Source organism: Rhinoderma darwinii, chromosome 3 (assembly GCF_050947455.1).
Source record: "Rhinoderma darwinii isolate aRhiDar2 chromosome 3, aRhiDar2.hap1, whole genome shotgun sequence".
In the NCBI taxonomy this organism is placed as follows: Eukaryota; Metazoa; Chordata; class Amphibia; order Anura; family Rhinodermatidae; genus Rhinoderma; species Rhinoderma darwinii.
This window is the reverse complement of record NC_134689.1, coordinates 147516237-147533646: the sequence shown is the minus strand read 5'-3', so window position 1 is coordinate 147533646 and position 17410 is coordinate 147516237. Positions and strand designations below refer to the sequence as shown.

The following is a 17410-nucleotide window of genomic DNA, read 5'->3' as shown; positions in this document are numbered from 1 at the left end:
CTTGTCCTTCCAACCCTGGTCTATGCATAAGTCCCTCTTTTGTCCTTATCAATACACTATGGGCTTTATTACAGTTTTGTTCGGGTTTTTGGTGGACCTCTTACACCCGACAATACTTCTAGAAATAGCGACATTAATTTGGGGAGTAGTGGTCCTTTACTGTATCTATACATATGGTGTGGGACACTGCCCCTTTATATATTCTACAGGTAATTGGTTGTTTTGTGCACATGGCGGTTCCTACCTTGCCGGGCAGGGGCTTGTTATGGTGTACCGGATCACTTGGCACATTCGTCCCTTATATAGAGATTGATGGAGCTAAAGAGACGTTGTATGACCAGTCACTTTGAATAATAAAGTCATTACAGCCTTACAAATTTTCTTTCATCCTGTGAACATGCTCTTGTTTTCCACATAGCTGGATATATTCTTCCTCCTTTTTTTTTGGATATATTGCCTTTTTCCGCCAACAGTTTCATACATTTTCCCACTCTAACTTACTATATACAGTGGAGGAAATAAGTATTTGATCCATTGCTGATTTTGTAAGTTTGCCCACTGTCAAAGTCATGAGCAGTCTAGAATTTTTAGGCTAGGTTAATTTTACCAGTGAGAGATAGATTATATTAAAAAAAAAAAAGAAAATCACATAGTCAAAATTATATATATTTATTTGCATTGTGCACAGAGAAATAAGTATTTGATCCCCTACCAACCATTAAGAGTTCAGCCTCCTCCAGACCAGTTACACGCTCCAAATCAACTTGGTGCCTGCATTAAAGACAACTGTCTTACATGGTCACCTATATAAAAGACTCCTGTCCACAGACTCAATTAATCCATCTGACTCTAACCTCTACAACATGGGCAAGGCCAAAGAGCTTTCTAAGGATGTCAGGGACAAGATCATAGACCTGCACAAGGCTGGAATGGGCTACAAAACCATAAGTAAGACGCTGGGTGAGAAGGAGACAACTGTTGGTGCAATAGTAAGAAAATGGAAGACATACAAAATGACTGTCAATCGACATCGATCTGGGGCTCCATGCAAAATCTCACCTCGTGGGGTATCCTTGATCCTGAGGAAGGTGAGAGCTCAGCCGAAAACTACACGGGGGGAACTTGTTAATGATCTCAAGGCAGCTGGGACCAGTGTCACCAAGAAAACCATTGGTACACATTACGCCGTAATGGATTCAAATCCTGCAGTGCTCGGAAGGTCCCCCTGCTCAAGAAGGCACATGTACAGGCCCGTCTGAAGTTTGCAAATGAACATCTGGATGATTCTGAGAGTGATTGGGAGAAGGTGCTGTGGTCAGATGAGACTAAAATTGAGCTCTTTGGCATTAACTCAACTCGCCATGTTTGGAGGAAGAGAAATGCTGCCTATGACCCAAAGAACACCGTCCCCACTGTCAAGCATGGAGGTGAAAACATTATGTTTTGGGGGTGTTTCTCTGCTAAGGGAACAGGACTACTTATCTGCATCAATGGGAGAATGGATGGAGCCATGTACCGTCAAATCCTGAGTGACAACCTCCTTCCCTCCACCAGGACATTAAAAATGGCTTGTCGCTGGGTCTTCCAGCACGACAATGACCCGAAACATACAGCCAAGGCAACAAAGGAGTGGCTCAAAAAGAAGCACATTAAGGTCATGGAGTGGCCTAGCCAGTCTCCAGACTTTAATCCCATCGAAAACTTATGGAGGGAGCTGAAGATCCGAGTTGCCAAGCGACAGCCTCGAAATCTTAATGATCTACAGATGATCTGCAAAGAGAAGTGGGCCAAAATTCCATCTAACATGTGTGCAAACCTCATCACCAACTACTAAAAACGTCTGACTGCTGTGCTTGCCAACAAGGGTTTTGCCACCAAGTATTAAGTCTTGTTTGCCAAAGGGATGAAATACTTATTTCTCTGTGCACAATGCAAATAAATATATATAATTTTGACAATGTGATTTTCAGTTTGTTTTTTTAATATAATCTATTTCTCACTGGTAAAATTAACCTAGCCTAAAAATTCTAGACTGTTTATGTCTTTGACAGTGGGCAAACTTACAAAATCAGCAAGGGATCAAATACTTATTTCCTTCACTGTATCAGAGCGGGTTGATATACATAATGTCTATGGACTGACATGATTTCAGGACAGCTGCTTTCTTAGCACGACATAGTCATAGGGTGTAGAAACTGTTAGGGACATCTATTTCTCAATCTAGAAAAGTAGAATCCTCCCATTTTCAAAGCAAAATGTGTGTCCTGAAAGCCTCCGGGTGCTCCCTTCCTTTTGGGTCCTGCCGTGTGTCCAGGAAACACATTAGGACCACAATGGGGATATTTTTGAACACAGGAGAAACAGGGTGATACATTTTCTGGTGCATTTCCTTATTCTCATGTCCTCTGTACAAGAAATCTGACCTTAAAATGACACATTTGTGAAAAAAAGTGAAATAAAATTTTATTTCCACCTGCTTTGCATTAATTCCTGCGAAAACTGTGGGGTCAAAATACTTAGTACACACCTAGATGAATACCTTAAGCGGTCTAGTTTTCAAAATGGGGTCATTTATGGGGAGTTTCTATCTTTTTGGCAGCTCAGTGCCTCTATAAATGTGTAATGGGACCTGAAACATTTTCAAGCAAAATGTGTGTCCTGAAAGTCTTCGGGTGCTACCTCCCTTTCGGGCCCTGCCGTGTGTCCAGGCAATGCATTAGGGTCACAATGGGGGCATTTTTGAAAACAGGAGAAACAGGGTGATAGATTTTGGGGGGTGTTTCTTCATTCTCATGGTCACTTTACAAAGAAATCGGTCTTCAAAGTGATACTTTTATATAAAAAGTGTTTTTTTTATTTCACCTGCTATGCATTCAATTTAGCAAAAAACTGTGAGGTCAAAATACTTACTACAGCCCTAGATAAATATCTTAAGGGGTCTAGTTTTGTAAATGGGGTCGTTTATGGGGAGTTTCTATCGTTCTGGTAATTCAAAACCTCTCCAAATGTACAGTGGGGCCTAAAACATTTTCAAGCAAAATATGAGACCTGAATGCCTCCGGTTGTTCCCTTCATTTCGGGCCCTGCTGTGTGTCCAGGCAACGCATTAGGGTCACAATGTGGGCATTTTTGAAAACAGGAGAAACAGGGTGATAGATTTTGGGGTGCATTTCTTCATTCTCATGGTCGCTTTACAAAGAAATCGGTCTTCAAAGTGATACTTTTATGAAAAAAGTGAAATTATATTTTTTTACGCCTGCTTTGCATGAATTCTTACAAAAAAACTGTGGGGTCAAAATACTTACAACACCCCTTAATAAATACCTTAAGGGGTGTAGTTTTCAAAATGGTGTCACTTGTGGGGGTTTCCACCATTCTGACACCTATGAGCCTCTGAAAACCTGGCTTGGTGCAGGAAAACAAAATGTACTTCAAAATTTATAAAATCACTACTAAACTTGTAAGTCTTCTAAATTGCTCAAAAAAAATTTTTTTTTAAAAAGTGCTGCCAAAATAGAGTAAAGCGATGGAAATATATATTTAATAAAAAAAATTGTACAGTATGTATGTACATATGTGACATATTGCAGTTAAAAATAGGGAAAAATGCTAATTTTTACAAAATTTCTTCAATTTTTCTATTTTTTCATTAATTTCCGCAAATCGTATCAGTCTACTTTTACGACTAAAATAAAGTACAACATGTGACGAAAAAACAATGTCAGAATTACTTGGATATTCAAAACTTTCGCAGAGTTATTCTCTGATAAAGTCAGACATACCAGATTTAACAAATCTGGCTTGGTCATTAAGGTCTTTTCAGGCCCGGTCATTAAGGGGTTAATGTATGAGGGAAAAAAACAACATACATATAGCCCTGCACACTGCCACATTCATCTTGAGTCGGAGAACACATTCACATCTAAAAAGCCACTAACGGGAATCTGTATTATGGCATACTGACTCCGAATGCCACTGTACCATCTGGTGCTATATGAGGGAGATATCGTTCCCTGGTAGCATATTTATGTGCATGTGTCTTAGTTATTACCTTTGATTCTGAAGTCAAGAAGTCGGTCAACTCTGTGGAGGACAAAGGGGGAGCATCTCGAATTTCTTTATAGTATGTTTTAACTTCTTCTTTGAACAAAGAGATGTCTTTTGCATAAAGAAGCTTGTTAGTTGGAGCAGACTGTGAATAAAGAAATTAAATATACAAAGATCATATGTGGTTAAAGTAGTCACATTGAAATGAGTAACAAAGTAGAAGAATAAACAATTTTATTTATATGTACTAGTATTATCCAGTTAATGAGGTAAATTTCAATCTTCCTCTCGCTACAATATGTGTTTACCAATAGGCTTTTCCTGTAGTCATCAGGACAGGTTCACACATGGTATTTTTTGCGCATTTACTGTGTAAACAAGGCCGTACACCTTTCCTAAAGCGGTTTGTTTAAACTTATGGGTAAGTTTAGTTGAGGTTTAAAAAAAAAAAAAATATAAAAATTGCCAAATATACTTTGGTTAGGGGATACTCTGGATCTCCACTTTAAATGGACCCTGACAATTACAGTAAAAAATAAATAGCAAACACACATGTTTGTCATTTATTAGTGGTACCCTTCTGAACTGCAACACAAACACCCTAGTTAAGGCCTGTTCACATCACCGTCGGGTTCCCTTTGGGGTTTCCGTTCATCCATTCCTTCAGAGGAACAGATGAACGGAAAGCCGAACGGAAACTATAGTTTCCATTTGCATTGCCATTGACTTCAATGGTAATGCTTCCGTTGCAGTTGGTTTCGGTTTGTTTCCGTTCCGTATAGTTTTTTTTAATGAAAACAATAGCATAGCCCACTACACTATTGTTTCCATGAAAAGAAAAAAACTTTACAGAACAGAAACAAACTGAAACCAACTGCAACGGAAGCGTTATGATTGAAATCCATGGTAATGCAAACGGAAGCTATGGTTTCCGTTTGGCTTTCCGTTCATCTGTTCCTCTGAAGGAATGGATGAACGGAAGCCGATGGTGATGAGATCAGGGCCTTAACTGACGTGTTTAAAAAACATTCAGCTTTTTTTTGTTGCAAAATATTGATGTGTTTGCTGGCAATGCGGTGGTGTAGTGAAAATAAATATTTCTAACATGCCAGTAAGTTGCACCAAATGTACCATGTTGCGTAGAGCTCTGTATCATCAAAATAGTGCTTCGATGTCATGTGTAAATATAAATGAATAAATCAGCACAGAATTTTAGACCCATTTAACCCATTGACCACCAGGTCAATTTGGTCTTGAAGCATGAAGCAGAAGAATTTATTTTTATTTTTTCTGCCATCTTTTGGTGCATATACAATAGCGTTTTATTAATATAAATTTTTATTTTGGTAAAAAAGCAGAAAAAAGTCATTCCATGGCAGTTTCTTTTTATAACCGCATACACCCGATCATCATAAATTATGCTATTTAACAAGACTTTTTTTTACATTTATTTAACTCTTTTTTTTTTTTTTTTGTCCCATAGGGGGATTTTTCATTTTTATTTTAACTACAATACTGGCATATATCTATATGTCAGTACATTAGCCTGTGTACTAGAAGTAAGTATGCTCTAACAGGAAAAAGGGTCAGACAACCCTGGGGACCGGTTTCTCTGATCTCTGCCATTAAAATGGGGCTGTAGCTGTGTTACATTCGATACCCCACTCCTGATTGCTTAGCGCACTTATGCCCACACGATAAGCAGGTCGAGTACAGCAACGTCCTGGTGCAGTAATGTCCTGTCACTCATGACACGCACACTCGCCCTGTGTCGTCAACAGGTTAAATAAAACAACAAAACAAAGTAGTGGACATTTCCTTAAAGGATATTGTCCAGGATAATGGCAGACACGAAGAAGAAGCATCTGGCCTGTGAATCTTTACTTGGGCAGCTCTAATATGTTCTATGCTATTGTGTCAGTATGATCCTATGTTGATTATAGATATAGATTATTGGTGATATAAACATTGTTTCACAATACCTTTCCTAGTTGCTGCTCTGCAAGAGAAAATCCATCCATGAAAGCTTGGGCAATTACTGACAAGCAGATCTCTAGGAGAACAGTCTTTTTTATATCCAAGAAAAATTGTGGATTTTTCAATATATTAATCCAAAACCGCAGAGGAAGGCTAAATAATATAAAAGAATAAGAAAAGAGTATTTAAAGGAATTTTGCCAACAAAACAGAAAATCTCAATTAAACAGTACCCACGAGATTTATCCAACCTCCTTTCCTTATTTTTGTCAGTTGCACTATTTAGAGTTTACATTTTTTAGGCCATATAAAGTAATAATGGCCTATAGAGGTTTGGGTGTCATTTCCATGACTAGATTATTCTAACATTTCTTCTCCTTATATACTTGACCAATACTACCCCTTGTATCCCAAGCACTGTACATAACATTCTATACTCCCCCCTCCCGAGCCTTTGTCACTCATGTTGTATTAGCCAATCATAATAAAGCAGGAGTGCCTGTTACAGGGTCTGCGGGTGAATTCTAGACAGGCTGTAGATTTTGTAAATCCATAGTATTCCTTAGGCTGTGTTCACATCAGCGTTGGGCTTCCGTTCACGGTTTCCGTTAGAGCTTTCCATTTGAGGACCCCATGAACGGAAAGCCAAACGGAATCCATAGGTTCCGTTTGCATTACCATTGATTTTAATGGTAATGCTTCCATTGCAAATGGTTTCTGTTTTGTTTCTGTTCCATAAGGTTTCCGCTTTTTTACAGGAAACAATAGCTTAGTTGACTGCACTATTGTTTCCGCTAAAAAACTGGAAACCTTACGTAACGGAAACAAACGGAAACCAATTGCAACAGAAGCATTACTATTTAAATCAATGGTAATGCAAACAGAAGCTATGGTTTCCGTTTGGCTTTCCGTTCATGGGTTCCTCCGACGAAAAGGTCTAATGAAACCCATGCATGGAAAGCCGATGCTGATGTGAACAGGTCCTTATCTGTTGCAGCTGCTTGCTGCGGATTTCCCCGATTTGCAATGTGCGGCGAAATCTGTGGCCAAATACACTCGTAACATATGTGGATTTTGTTTCATATTTTGGTTTGTACATTTTCAGGCTAGCTATATTTTAGAACTTGGAATAAATTTTCATAGCACTATTTGTACATAGCAGTCACAAAAGATGTGAGGCTTCGCTCAATTACAGCTACTTTTTAGAATCTGTAGAATGCACCAAATAACATTCTTACATGTCCAAATGGGAGGCATATTTGGGCAGAGAGCTTCTCCCCTTTTTATGGCAAATTATCTGGTTTAAAGCAGCTACGATAAATGTTCCTTATGTGTATTGTATAAAGAAAACCAATATGCGATTCTTATGTATTGGTATCACACTCCTGCCTTACTACATAGGCTTTTTCCCACTGTCTCCAACCAATGTTGGAGATGTCATTACGACGTGGGAACTCTCCCCCACAAATTTTGGGAATGCGCACATAGTGCCTTTTTTAATGGAGGTCTGGTCACTATTGTACTGGGTGTTTCACTTTACCTAGACATACTTACATACCTGCTTAATGTGCCAACACACCAGATGTGTAAAATTCAAGCCAGGCTGCTACTCCATTTTCTAACAGCGGCAAAATGCCTTATTTCTTCTCACTGGTTGACTCCTGCCTTAGGTGAACTTTATTCCAGCAACACTGTCGTCTGGAGTTCCTCACGGCATCGATCAATAACATGTTAGACCAGTTTTATCTGATATAGGCCAAATGGGACGACTATGTTACTACTTCTCTAATATAGATAATACTGTAAGCTAGTTTCTCCATTACCCTGTTCCCCATCCTATTTTTCCCTGGACTTTGGACTATTACTATCTAGTTTTATCTTATTTTCTTAACACTGATAACAGTAAGGGTATGTGTGCACGTAGAGTTTTCGGCTGTAATCGTCCCGAAAAACGGCTGAAAAATCGGAACCAGAACGCCTACAAACATCTGCCCATTGATTTCAATGGGAAATACGGTGTTCTGTTCCAACGGGGTGTTTTTTACGCGGCCATTTTTCAAAACGGCCGCATAAAAAAACGCCAGCGAAAAAGAAGTGTATGTCACTTCTTGAGCCGTTTTTGGAGCCGTTTTTCATTGTCTTTATAGAAAAACAGCTCCAAAAACGGACATAAACAACACTGCGAAAAACGCGAGTTGCTAAAAATACAGCTGAAAATTAGGAGCTGTTTTCCCTTGAAAACCGCTCCGTATTTTCAGACGTTTTTAATTTTGTGTGTACCTAAGGGTATGCGTACATGATTACTAAAAAAAGTCTGAAAATACGAAGTTGTTTTCAAGGAAAAACAGCTCCTGAATTCAGCCGTTTTTTTTTTAGCAACTCGCGTTTTTTACGGCCGTTTTTGGAGCTGTTTTTTCTTTAGAGTCAATGAAAAACGGCTCAAGAAGTGACATGCACTTCTTTCTTCACTGGCATTTTTTTACACGCCCGTTTTGAAAAACGGCCCCGTAAAAAACGCCCCGTCGGAACAGAACGACATTTTTTCCATTGAAATCAATAGCCAGATGTTTGGAGGCATTCTCCTTCCGATTTTCCGGCCGTTTTTCCCGAAAAATGGCCGACAATAAGCCATGTGCACATACCCTAATACTTCAACCTTTATATAGGTCAGATTTTTGCTAATTGCAAATTACGGACCCATTCACTCCTATTGACCACGGACACCTTCCCATATATTTACGGGAAAGTGTCCGGGATGTAGATTGTACCACATAATATAGGACATGTCCGTTCTTCTGCATTTTACCGGCCAAGCTCCCATACTTTATATGGGAGCACGACACGCAAATGTGGGTGGCTGTCCACGGTCGGCCGTGCCCGCAACCGCGGGCCGTGTTTACGGGCACGGCCGTGTTCATGGTGCCTTAAGTGATGTTTTTATTTGCTCTGTCCAATTAAAATCTCATAAACAGTGTCTACTATTTCTATATGTTTAAATTTCTGTATATCTTTTGTTTTATTGAAAAATAAATTAAAAAAAGTTAAACAAAAAAAATGCCCCAAATAAATGATAATCTAGCTTTACTTACATTTAGCAACTTGCTGTTTGCATGTACAGTAACATCAAATAATAAATACCTATTTGTCTTCCAAATGTGTACTACATCTGGATCTGTAATTTTCCTTATTTCTGACTGGGCATCCAAGAAATCAAAAAAGTATTTTATAGCTATGGGAGGCTTGTTGTGGGGGACAGTCCAGATGCTTTTAAAAACTTTTTCTACAGCAGAATGTACAGCAACCTGAAAAAGATCAACTGGTTATGTCACAAATGTAACAGATGTGCAGATTATTTTAGCGCAGGGATCCTTCCTTTCTTCTTTAAATGCTAAATTATTTCCTTGATCAATTAAAAATGTCAACTTACACATTACTTTTCTTACTTAAAAGTTTGAGGGGGAGCTTTACTATAATGTATACAATATTTTTATGGATTCTGTGTGCCATTATCTAGGCATTACATGTGACATTTTTCTGGGATCTCTTTAGCACTGTTTATCCGGGCATTTACAGTGCTGTTTGGGCATTGTATGGCACTATTTAACTGTGTGTTTATGTTTGTTTTGTTCTGAAATTAAAGAATTTGGAAACACCACTTTATAAAATTCTATGTTTGCCCCTCATGTTGATGTGGTAAGGTGCCCCCATGATGTGCCATGACATTGTTGCCGTATAGTGCTGTGTCGGCATTGGAAGGTGGAAACGGAGCCCAGTGTAAATCTGGTGTCCCCCTTTAAGCCACCCTCTCCTGCCATGAACATTAGGTATTGACCAGCCTAAATAGTTTTAGAAATGTCTTTGATGTATTTAGGTAACACAGCAATCCTGAAAACTTGCTATTTGCATCTCCACAGTTCGTTATTGGAGCTGTTTTTCAATGGAGTCAATGAAAAACGGCTCCAAAAACGTCCCAAGATGTGTCCTGCACTTCTTTTTCGCGAGAGTCTTTTTACGCGCCGTATTTTGACAGTGACACGGAAAATTAAGCCTCGTGGGAACAGAACACCGTAAATCCCATTGCAAGCAATGGGCAGATGTTTGGAGGCGTAATGGTGACGTTTTTCCAGGCATAATTAGTGTGAACATACCCTAACAGTTTTTATTTTTAAAACGATCCGATCAGCAGATGATCGACGTTTGCTCGTTCATCTGCTGATCGCTGCCCTATTTACACAGGGCAATTATCGGCAACAAGCGTTCTATGAACTAGTGTTTGCCTGATAATTGGCCCGTGTCAAAGGGCCTTTACACACAGTTTCACACCCATATTTCATTTGACCTATTTCTTTGTTCTCTAAATTTAGATTGTTTTGAATTTCACACCGAGATGAGGCTGCACAATAGGCTGTTAAAACAGTTTTAAAATTCAGCTTCCTTTAGATTTCTTGTACATGCCTCTTGTGTTAACAAAAAATAGCTTTCTCATTCATTTTCGCTGCCAATACCTTTTTTATTTTATTATCACTGCCCTTGCAGATACTATAGTTCTGATATTTTTTTCTGAAAGTCTTTTAAAAACATTATACAATAAATAATTATATTTAATGACTGATCTTTAAGTATAGAACTAATATAGAATAATATAAAACTTATAGAATTAATTAATGTATTCACAACATTCACTCTCTGGTTTGTTAAAAAAAAAGGGTTAGCAGGGGGCCATGGGTTCAAAAATCTGACCAGTGAATGTGAATGCCGTTTTTCCTATATACTCTTTTGATATATTTTCTTTTTGTGGGCTCCCTCTAGTTAGTTCAGCTTGCTTCTAGACGTCAAAAGCATAATGTTAATTGGCTTCTTATGAAATTAGCTCAAGAATATGCTTAGAAACTGTATTGTAAACTCCCATAGGGTACAGGGAAATATGGGAGTGAATACATGCTATGTATTGAACAGTGGAACATGCTGCTCTATATATAAAATTAGGATATGCAGTAAATAAATAATAACCTACCAAAACAAGTTTCATTAATAATCTCCTAAAGTGATAAATATAACTAGACCTACAGTATTTGGTATATATAAATGGCGTTGCACACCTTTCTATAAAAATGTAGAGCTCCAACTATGTAATATATTGTACATTCCAATTTGGTCCTTGAGTGCTGATTTCAAGAACCAAGGTTGACGACTCGTCTTTGTTTATTCACAAAGGGTAAGTCAATGCAGCGCACCATGGATTTGATTTGTACATTACCCTATATGTATGTATGTATCATTTCCATGAAGCATCTACCTAAACGTAACTTTAGAAAATAAACACCATTCTTTACACATGGTCCCCAAGATCACCACTGAGGGACCAAATCAGTATATACAGTATATTATCATAGTTCTATTACAAAATTATAACACTATATACTCATTTATATGAGCTATACTTATATTCTATTTTATTATATATATTCATGCCTTACTGTTGTAGAATAACAAACAATGCTTTCAGCTCCGAACTGAAGCCTTAGTCCGGTACTTAGACCTGATGAAGGCGCCGGTTTGGAGCTGAAATGTGTTATTTCCTAATAAATACTACTATCTTTGCACGGAAGTCCTTTTTATTACGTTTAGCAGTGCTACAATCACCCTGATTTTCTACCTATTTGCATCTGATAACGGTTGTGTGCCCACGGATCCGTTACCAGGGAAAGCCACAGCTTGCATCATTAGTCTATTCACAGAGTTGTTCCTGCTCAGCACATCCTGACCAGGTGAGCAGTTCTTCTTTTACTTATGTTTATTCCAACCTGCTAAGGTTCCACAATATGGAGAACCATCTTTTTCTCATTTAATCCATACCTTTGTAGAAAGCAGCTTTGTCAGATATAATTCCTTTACTTGAAATTTGTGTTTGCCTTTCTTCTCAGGATTTTGTAGTTCATTTTTCTCAGATTCAGGCATTTCCTAGATAGAAAACATTCCCTGTTATTGGGCTTGAAATTTTGCTTTTGAGTTCACTTATACGCTTGAATCCCATATGCCGTTATGTAGTTTCTGGAGCCAAATAAAATAGTTGATACTTTCCTTCTCCATGGATCTATACCTGTGTTTGGCTCCAAAAACTGAAAAACAAAACAACATGTGTGATTCTACTCTTATACAGAGGTAGCAAAGTTAACTTGACTAACACAACAAAAGCCATTGAAAAGTTATAGAAAATGTAATGTTAAAGTTTCTGGCCACTGTCTATTTAAAGGGGTTTTCCGGGACTTCAATATTAGATCCGTGGGGGTCCGACTCCCAGCTCCTCCACCACTCAAGTTAATGGTACTGAGCGGCAGTCTCAGGCACAGTGGCAGCTTGATGTCTCGGTGGTTAGCACTGGTGCCTTGCAGCGCTGGGGTCCTGGGTACAAATCCAACCAAGAACAATATCTACATGGAGTTTGTATGTTCTCCCTGTGTTTGCGTGGGTTACCACCGGGTACTCAGGTTTCCTCCCACACCCCAAAAACCTACTGATAGGGAACTTAGATTGTGAGCCCCCAATGGGAACAGTAAGCGGGGACCTTTGTACAGCGCTGCGGGAAATGTTGGTGCTATATAAGTAACAGAAATCAATCAGCTGCTATGAAAGTCTACAGTGCTGTGCCTGGTAAACTATGAAGAGGCCGGAGCTTTTGTTGACGATGCCCCTTCAGTCAGATGATTAATGGAGGTGCCAGAAGTCAAAACCCAACTAATCTGATATTGATTAAGAATAGGCAAAAGAAAGAAAACAGCACTTCGGACTGGATATTATTATAATTATGTTACATCCGATGATCAGCATACTTCTGCCATTTGAACCTTACCTGCGTTATATATATTATCTTTTATCCATATCTGTTATTATAGTAATTTCGAGGTGCATGAGAGATATAGATGGAAAAAAAACTCTTTGTCCCTATTGTTTTCCTTATTGCAGAATTTACCTATGTTGCATGGGCTAATTCCTCTTTGGAATGTTGCACATTCATCTTAACCATGGGTTTCTCCCATGGGTGATATCCCCTATTTGGTGATGCTTCCTCAGTGGGTTTTCCTGTGTGGCCCTCACCAGTGGCTTTCTTCACCGGTTGTCATCTGATCTGGGGATGCCGGTAGGGTGGTCCTGGGGAGACCATGCTTCATTCTATGCTTTCGTCCTGTTCCTGTTATAGGAATGTGCGATCGCTGAATGAGTTACCCAGGCATTATTTATGTCTGTAGCAATATGGGGATTAATAATGGTCTCAACATGTGCTCCAATCATGAATGTCTCAGAAATAGCTATACTATATGGTAGATAGAATGATTTCCTACGTTACCTGCCTGTTGGCGTTCTTTCTCCTCTGACTCTCGTAGCTTTTCATGGTGATTGAATGTGTGGTTGGCAGGCTTACTCTGACGCAATACGCTAAGTGGTAGCATTAAGTATCTAGGATACTGGAAGCCTGTGCGATGACGTGACATACGTATTGACGTTTGGTCACATAAGCGCGTTATCCAGGAGACAGCGATGCTGCCATTACGTAATTAGAAGTTTGCACATGGGCAGTAGCGATGTCTGAACGCCAATTTGATGCATATTTGTATTTTTATGATCGAGTGGATTTATCTGAACCGAGAGTCAGGGATTCCATCTACGAAAGTCCTGTGGGTGACTATGTATATGATTGTTGTACATTTTTGTGCTTGCAATTGCTTAGATTGATTTAATTGTTATATGAATTTGCATATTGAATTTATGATGTCATATCCCCTATATAAACTGCACTTTGTTTAATTGCTTGAGAAAGACCCATACTTGGGTCGAAATGTCGCTCTATATTCTGGTGGAATAAAAGTTTGCTTCACTTTTGATACCATGGGAAAAGTGTGCTTCGGTTTTTCTGTTTACTATCCTAAGGATAGGTCATCAAAATAAAAGTCCCGGAGAACCCAAAAAAACGCATTTAGAGTCAAGTTAAATTTTGCTACATCTGTATGAATGTATCATACGTTTTAGTGAATGTTCTTACATGAAAATAAATATAAAAAATAGGGTTAAAAACACCATCCTAATTATATCTACAATAATTTAGGAGATACAAAATTGATACATCCATAGGTCCAGCCTCCAGGCTGCACAGATCATAGGCAACAAGTTTTGGATCTTGTATGTTCCATGAACTCTACATAATATTGTTGTTGTAATCGCAACTGACTAACCAAACATAAATAAGTTTCTATCAATAACATTTATATTTGAAGACGTTACGTTTTTAATGGGATACATGAGTATACTTTGACATTTTACTTCAGGGTATCGTCTTCTTCCTTTATAAACAATATACATATACACAACACAAATGATTTTCCATAGCATGGGTAAAATTTGGTGGTGTATGCCACTTTTCTGACAAGTGTTCTTGTAGCACAGTAAAGTCAGGTTGCTTATTAGGGAAAATCTTCATGTCTATGACCAGCTTATGTCAATTGTAAACTCCCCGTAGAATACATTGGTCACACAATGGTCTACAAAAGCGCATTGAAATGTCGTATAAAATATGACAATCTAAAAATCTTTTTTTTTTTGTTTTTTTTTTGCATAACATAAGCATTATATAGATGTCCTAATTCTATGCACTTACCAAATGGCAATACTGCTCCTTGGAATATTCCATGTCTGAATAAAAATACACAGAAAGCATAATTTAGGTAACTATTTTGAGGTTTGTTTACATTCAAATCATGCAGCCAACTAATTTGAATCCCAGATTGCATATTTTCCATCTTTATGATGTCCTACTACATTTTCCTATATCATCCCTCGCAAAGCACCACTGTAGCGCCACCATCCTATGCTGATATAAGGTGCATTTTATGCATGCTCTCTGAGAATTTATGCAAGGTAGAATAATTTACTAAATAAATTTGTATTTAAATGTTGGTGATCAGGTTAACTCCACAGACTAGAATATTCTACCTTGGTCTCCTTAGTATTACTCATTTCAGAAGATTCCAGAGGAAGTGATTCTTATGAGACACCAAGTAATTTCCTCAACAGACTTGCAAGTTCGTTGTATTTTGTACATTTTGAAACAGATTATCGTGCTACTGTATAGCCTGTTCAGTTCTCTGTCTGTGGCTTCTGCTCTGTGGTCATAACTAGAGATGAGCGAATTTCCCAAAATTTTATATGGATCCGATACGGTCAAATTAGCCGTCTAGTCATAAATCAGTTTCCTGTACTTTATCAAGTCTGCTTACTCACATGTAAAGTGATTAACTGGTAAATGTCCTTGTTCAGTTTTCTGAAGGTAGAAGATCATGTCCATCCGTAAACTTACATTGGAAATAATGAAATTAATAGAGTGGTGCTAAAGTCATGCTAGGTGGATCCAGAGGTTTTTCTAGCCTTTTTGCTGCCAGGGGTGAAAATTGCACCATCCCTATGCCCAAATTGAAGGAGGAGGAACTGTAAAGATTGACTGCATATTTCTTTTAAAATGCTGCCCCTTGCAGTCAGGGAGGACTGCAGCATGTGGCAAAGTATTCACCTCATGATGCACCACTGGGTGGACCTTATACTACATACTTAGAATCTAAAATACTTAGATTTATAATTATTTCTCTTAATACATACAGCAGATTACATCAGACCGCTACACTACACCAATGAGGATCCAATGATTGCAAATTGGACTGTATAAATACAAGGCATTTGTAGCGACACTGGGTACACTGAAGCCTCTTGTACTATTTCTCAATAGATATATGTACTCTAACTTTTTTAAAACAGTTTGTATGAACACCTGCATGTTTCACTTTAGTTTGACTATATAAGGGTCTCAATAGGGGTGCTTTTCTGAAGTATGCAATGCAAAATAATCAGTATATATAATAGTAATGTGTAAAAGTTTAAGGCAGTTGTGGAAAAATCCTGCAAATAAGAATGCTTTCAAAAATAGAAATGTTAAAAAAAACAAATTAACAAAATGTAAAGTGAATGAAAAAAAAAGAAATCTAAATCAAATCAATATTTGGTGTGACCACCCTTTTCCTTCAAAACAGCATAAATTCGACTAGATTTGCACACCGTTTTTGAAGGAACTCAGCAGGGAGGTTGTTCCAAACATCTTGGAGAACTAACCACAGATCGTCTGTGGATGTTGGCTTCCTCATATCCTTCTGTCACTTCGTGTAATCCCAGACAGACTTGATGATGTTAAGATCAGAGATCTGTGGGGGCCATATCATCACTTCCAGGGCTCCTTGTTCTTCTTTACGCTGAAGACAATTCTTAATGACACTGGTTGTATGTTTGGGGTTGTTGTCCTGCTGCAGAATACATTTGGAGCCAATCAGATGCCTCCCTGATGGTATTGCACAATGGATAATTATCTGCCTATAGTTTATTATTTTATTTTTAGCATTGAGGACACCATTAATTCTGACCAAATCCCCAGCTTCATTTGCTGAAATGTAGCCCCAAACTTGCAAGGGACCTTCGCCGTGCTTCACTGTTGCCTGCAGACGCTCATTATTGTACCGCTCTACAGCCCCAGATTGGTATACCTGGGTCCCACTGGTTTCTGCCAGTTCTGAGCTCATGGCACTGCTGGACATCTTTCAATTTCAAAGTGTAGTAAGAATAATGTGTCTTTGATCTGCTGCACTAAGTTTTCATGGCCAACCACTGCGTCTACTGTACTCAACGTTGCCATGTATCCTTGTGCTTCTTCAATAGAGTTTGAACAGCACATCTTGAAGTTCCAGTCTGCTTTTAAATCTGTGTCTTGGAGAGACCTTGCTGATGCAGTATAACTACCCTGTGTCTTGTTGCTGTTCTCAGTCTTGCCATGGTGGACCTGTGACATGAAACGGTCCTTCACAACCTTACCTTTTTAGCAGCTTGGCTGTTTATCACCCAGTTTTAAGCCTTCTACACAGCTGTTTCTGTTACAGTTAATGACTGTGTTTCAAACTACATATGTAAATGATGATTATCACCTGTTTGGTATAATTGGTTAATCATACACCTAACTATAATCCTACAAAATCCATGACTTTGCAAGTGTTGCTAGAAAAATTGCTGCTGTTTTGAAGGCAAAGGGTGGTCACACCAAGTATTGATTTTGATTTAGAATTCCCATCCGTTCATTCACTTGTATTTTGATAATTGATTAATGAACACTTCTATTTTTGAAAGCATTTTGCAGCATTTTTCCACAACTGCCTAAAACTTGCACAGTACGGTGCACACGCACACGCACATACATGCACTCACACACACCAGGCATACGTTTTTTGTGTGTCGTTTTGGCCACTAGGAGTATGAAACTTTTGCTATAATACTACTACATTAACATAGGCTGGAGTAATCCT

The 17410-nt window shown here is 38.5% G+C and overlaps 1 protein-coding gene across 1 annotated transcript in view; it reads right to left on the bottom strand.

Moving 5' to 3' along the window:
• Window positions 1-17410, bottom strand: part of PLXNC1 (plexin C1) — a 149180-nt gene that overhangs the window by 16086 nt on the left and 115684 nt on the right. The window contains exons 25-29 of the mRNA XM_075856836.1: window positions 14674-14708; window positions 11880-11984; window positions 9162-9325; window positions 6030-6177; window positions 4052-4192 (exon numbers count right to left, since the gene is read on the bottom strand). Of these exons, the coding sequence (XP_075712951.1) occupies window positions 4052-4192; window positions 6030-6177; window positions 9162-9325; window positions 11880-11984; window positions 14674-14708 (593 nt within the window). The remainder of the gene's footprint in view (window positions 1-4051; window positions 4193-6029; window positions 6178-9161; window positions 9326-11879; window positions 11985-14673; window positions 14709-17410) is intronic.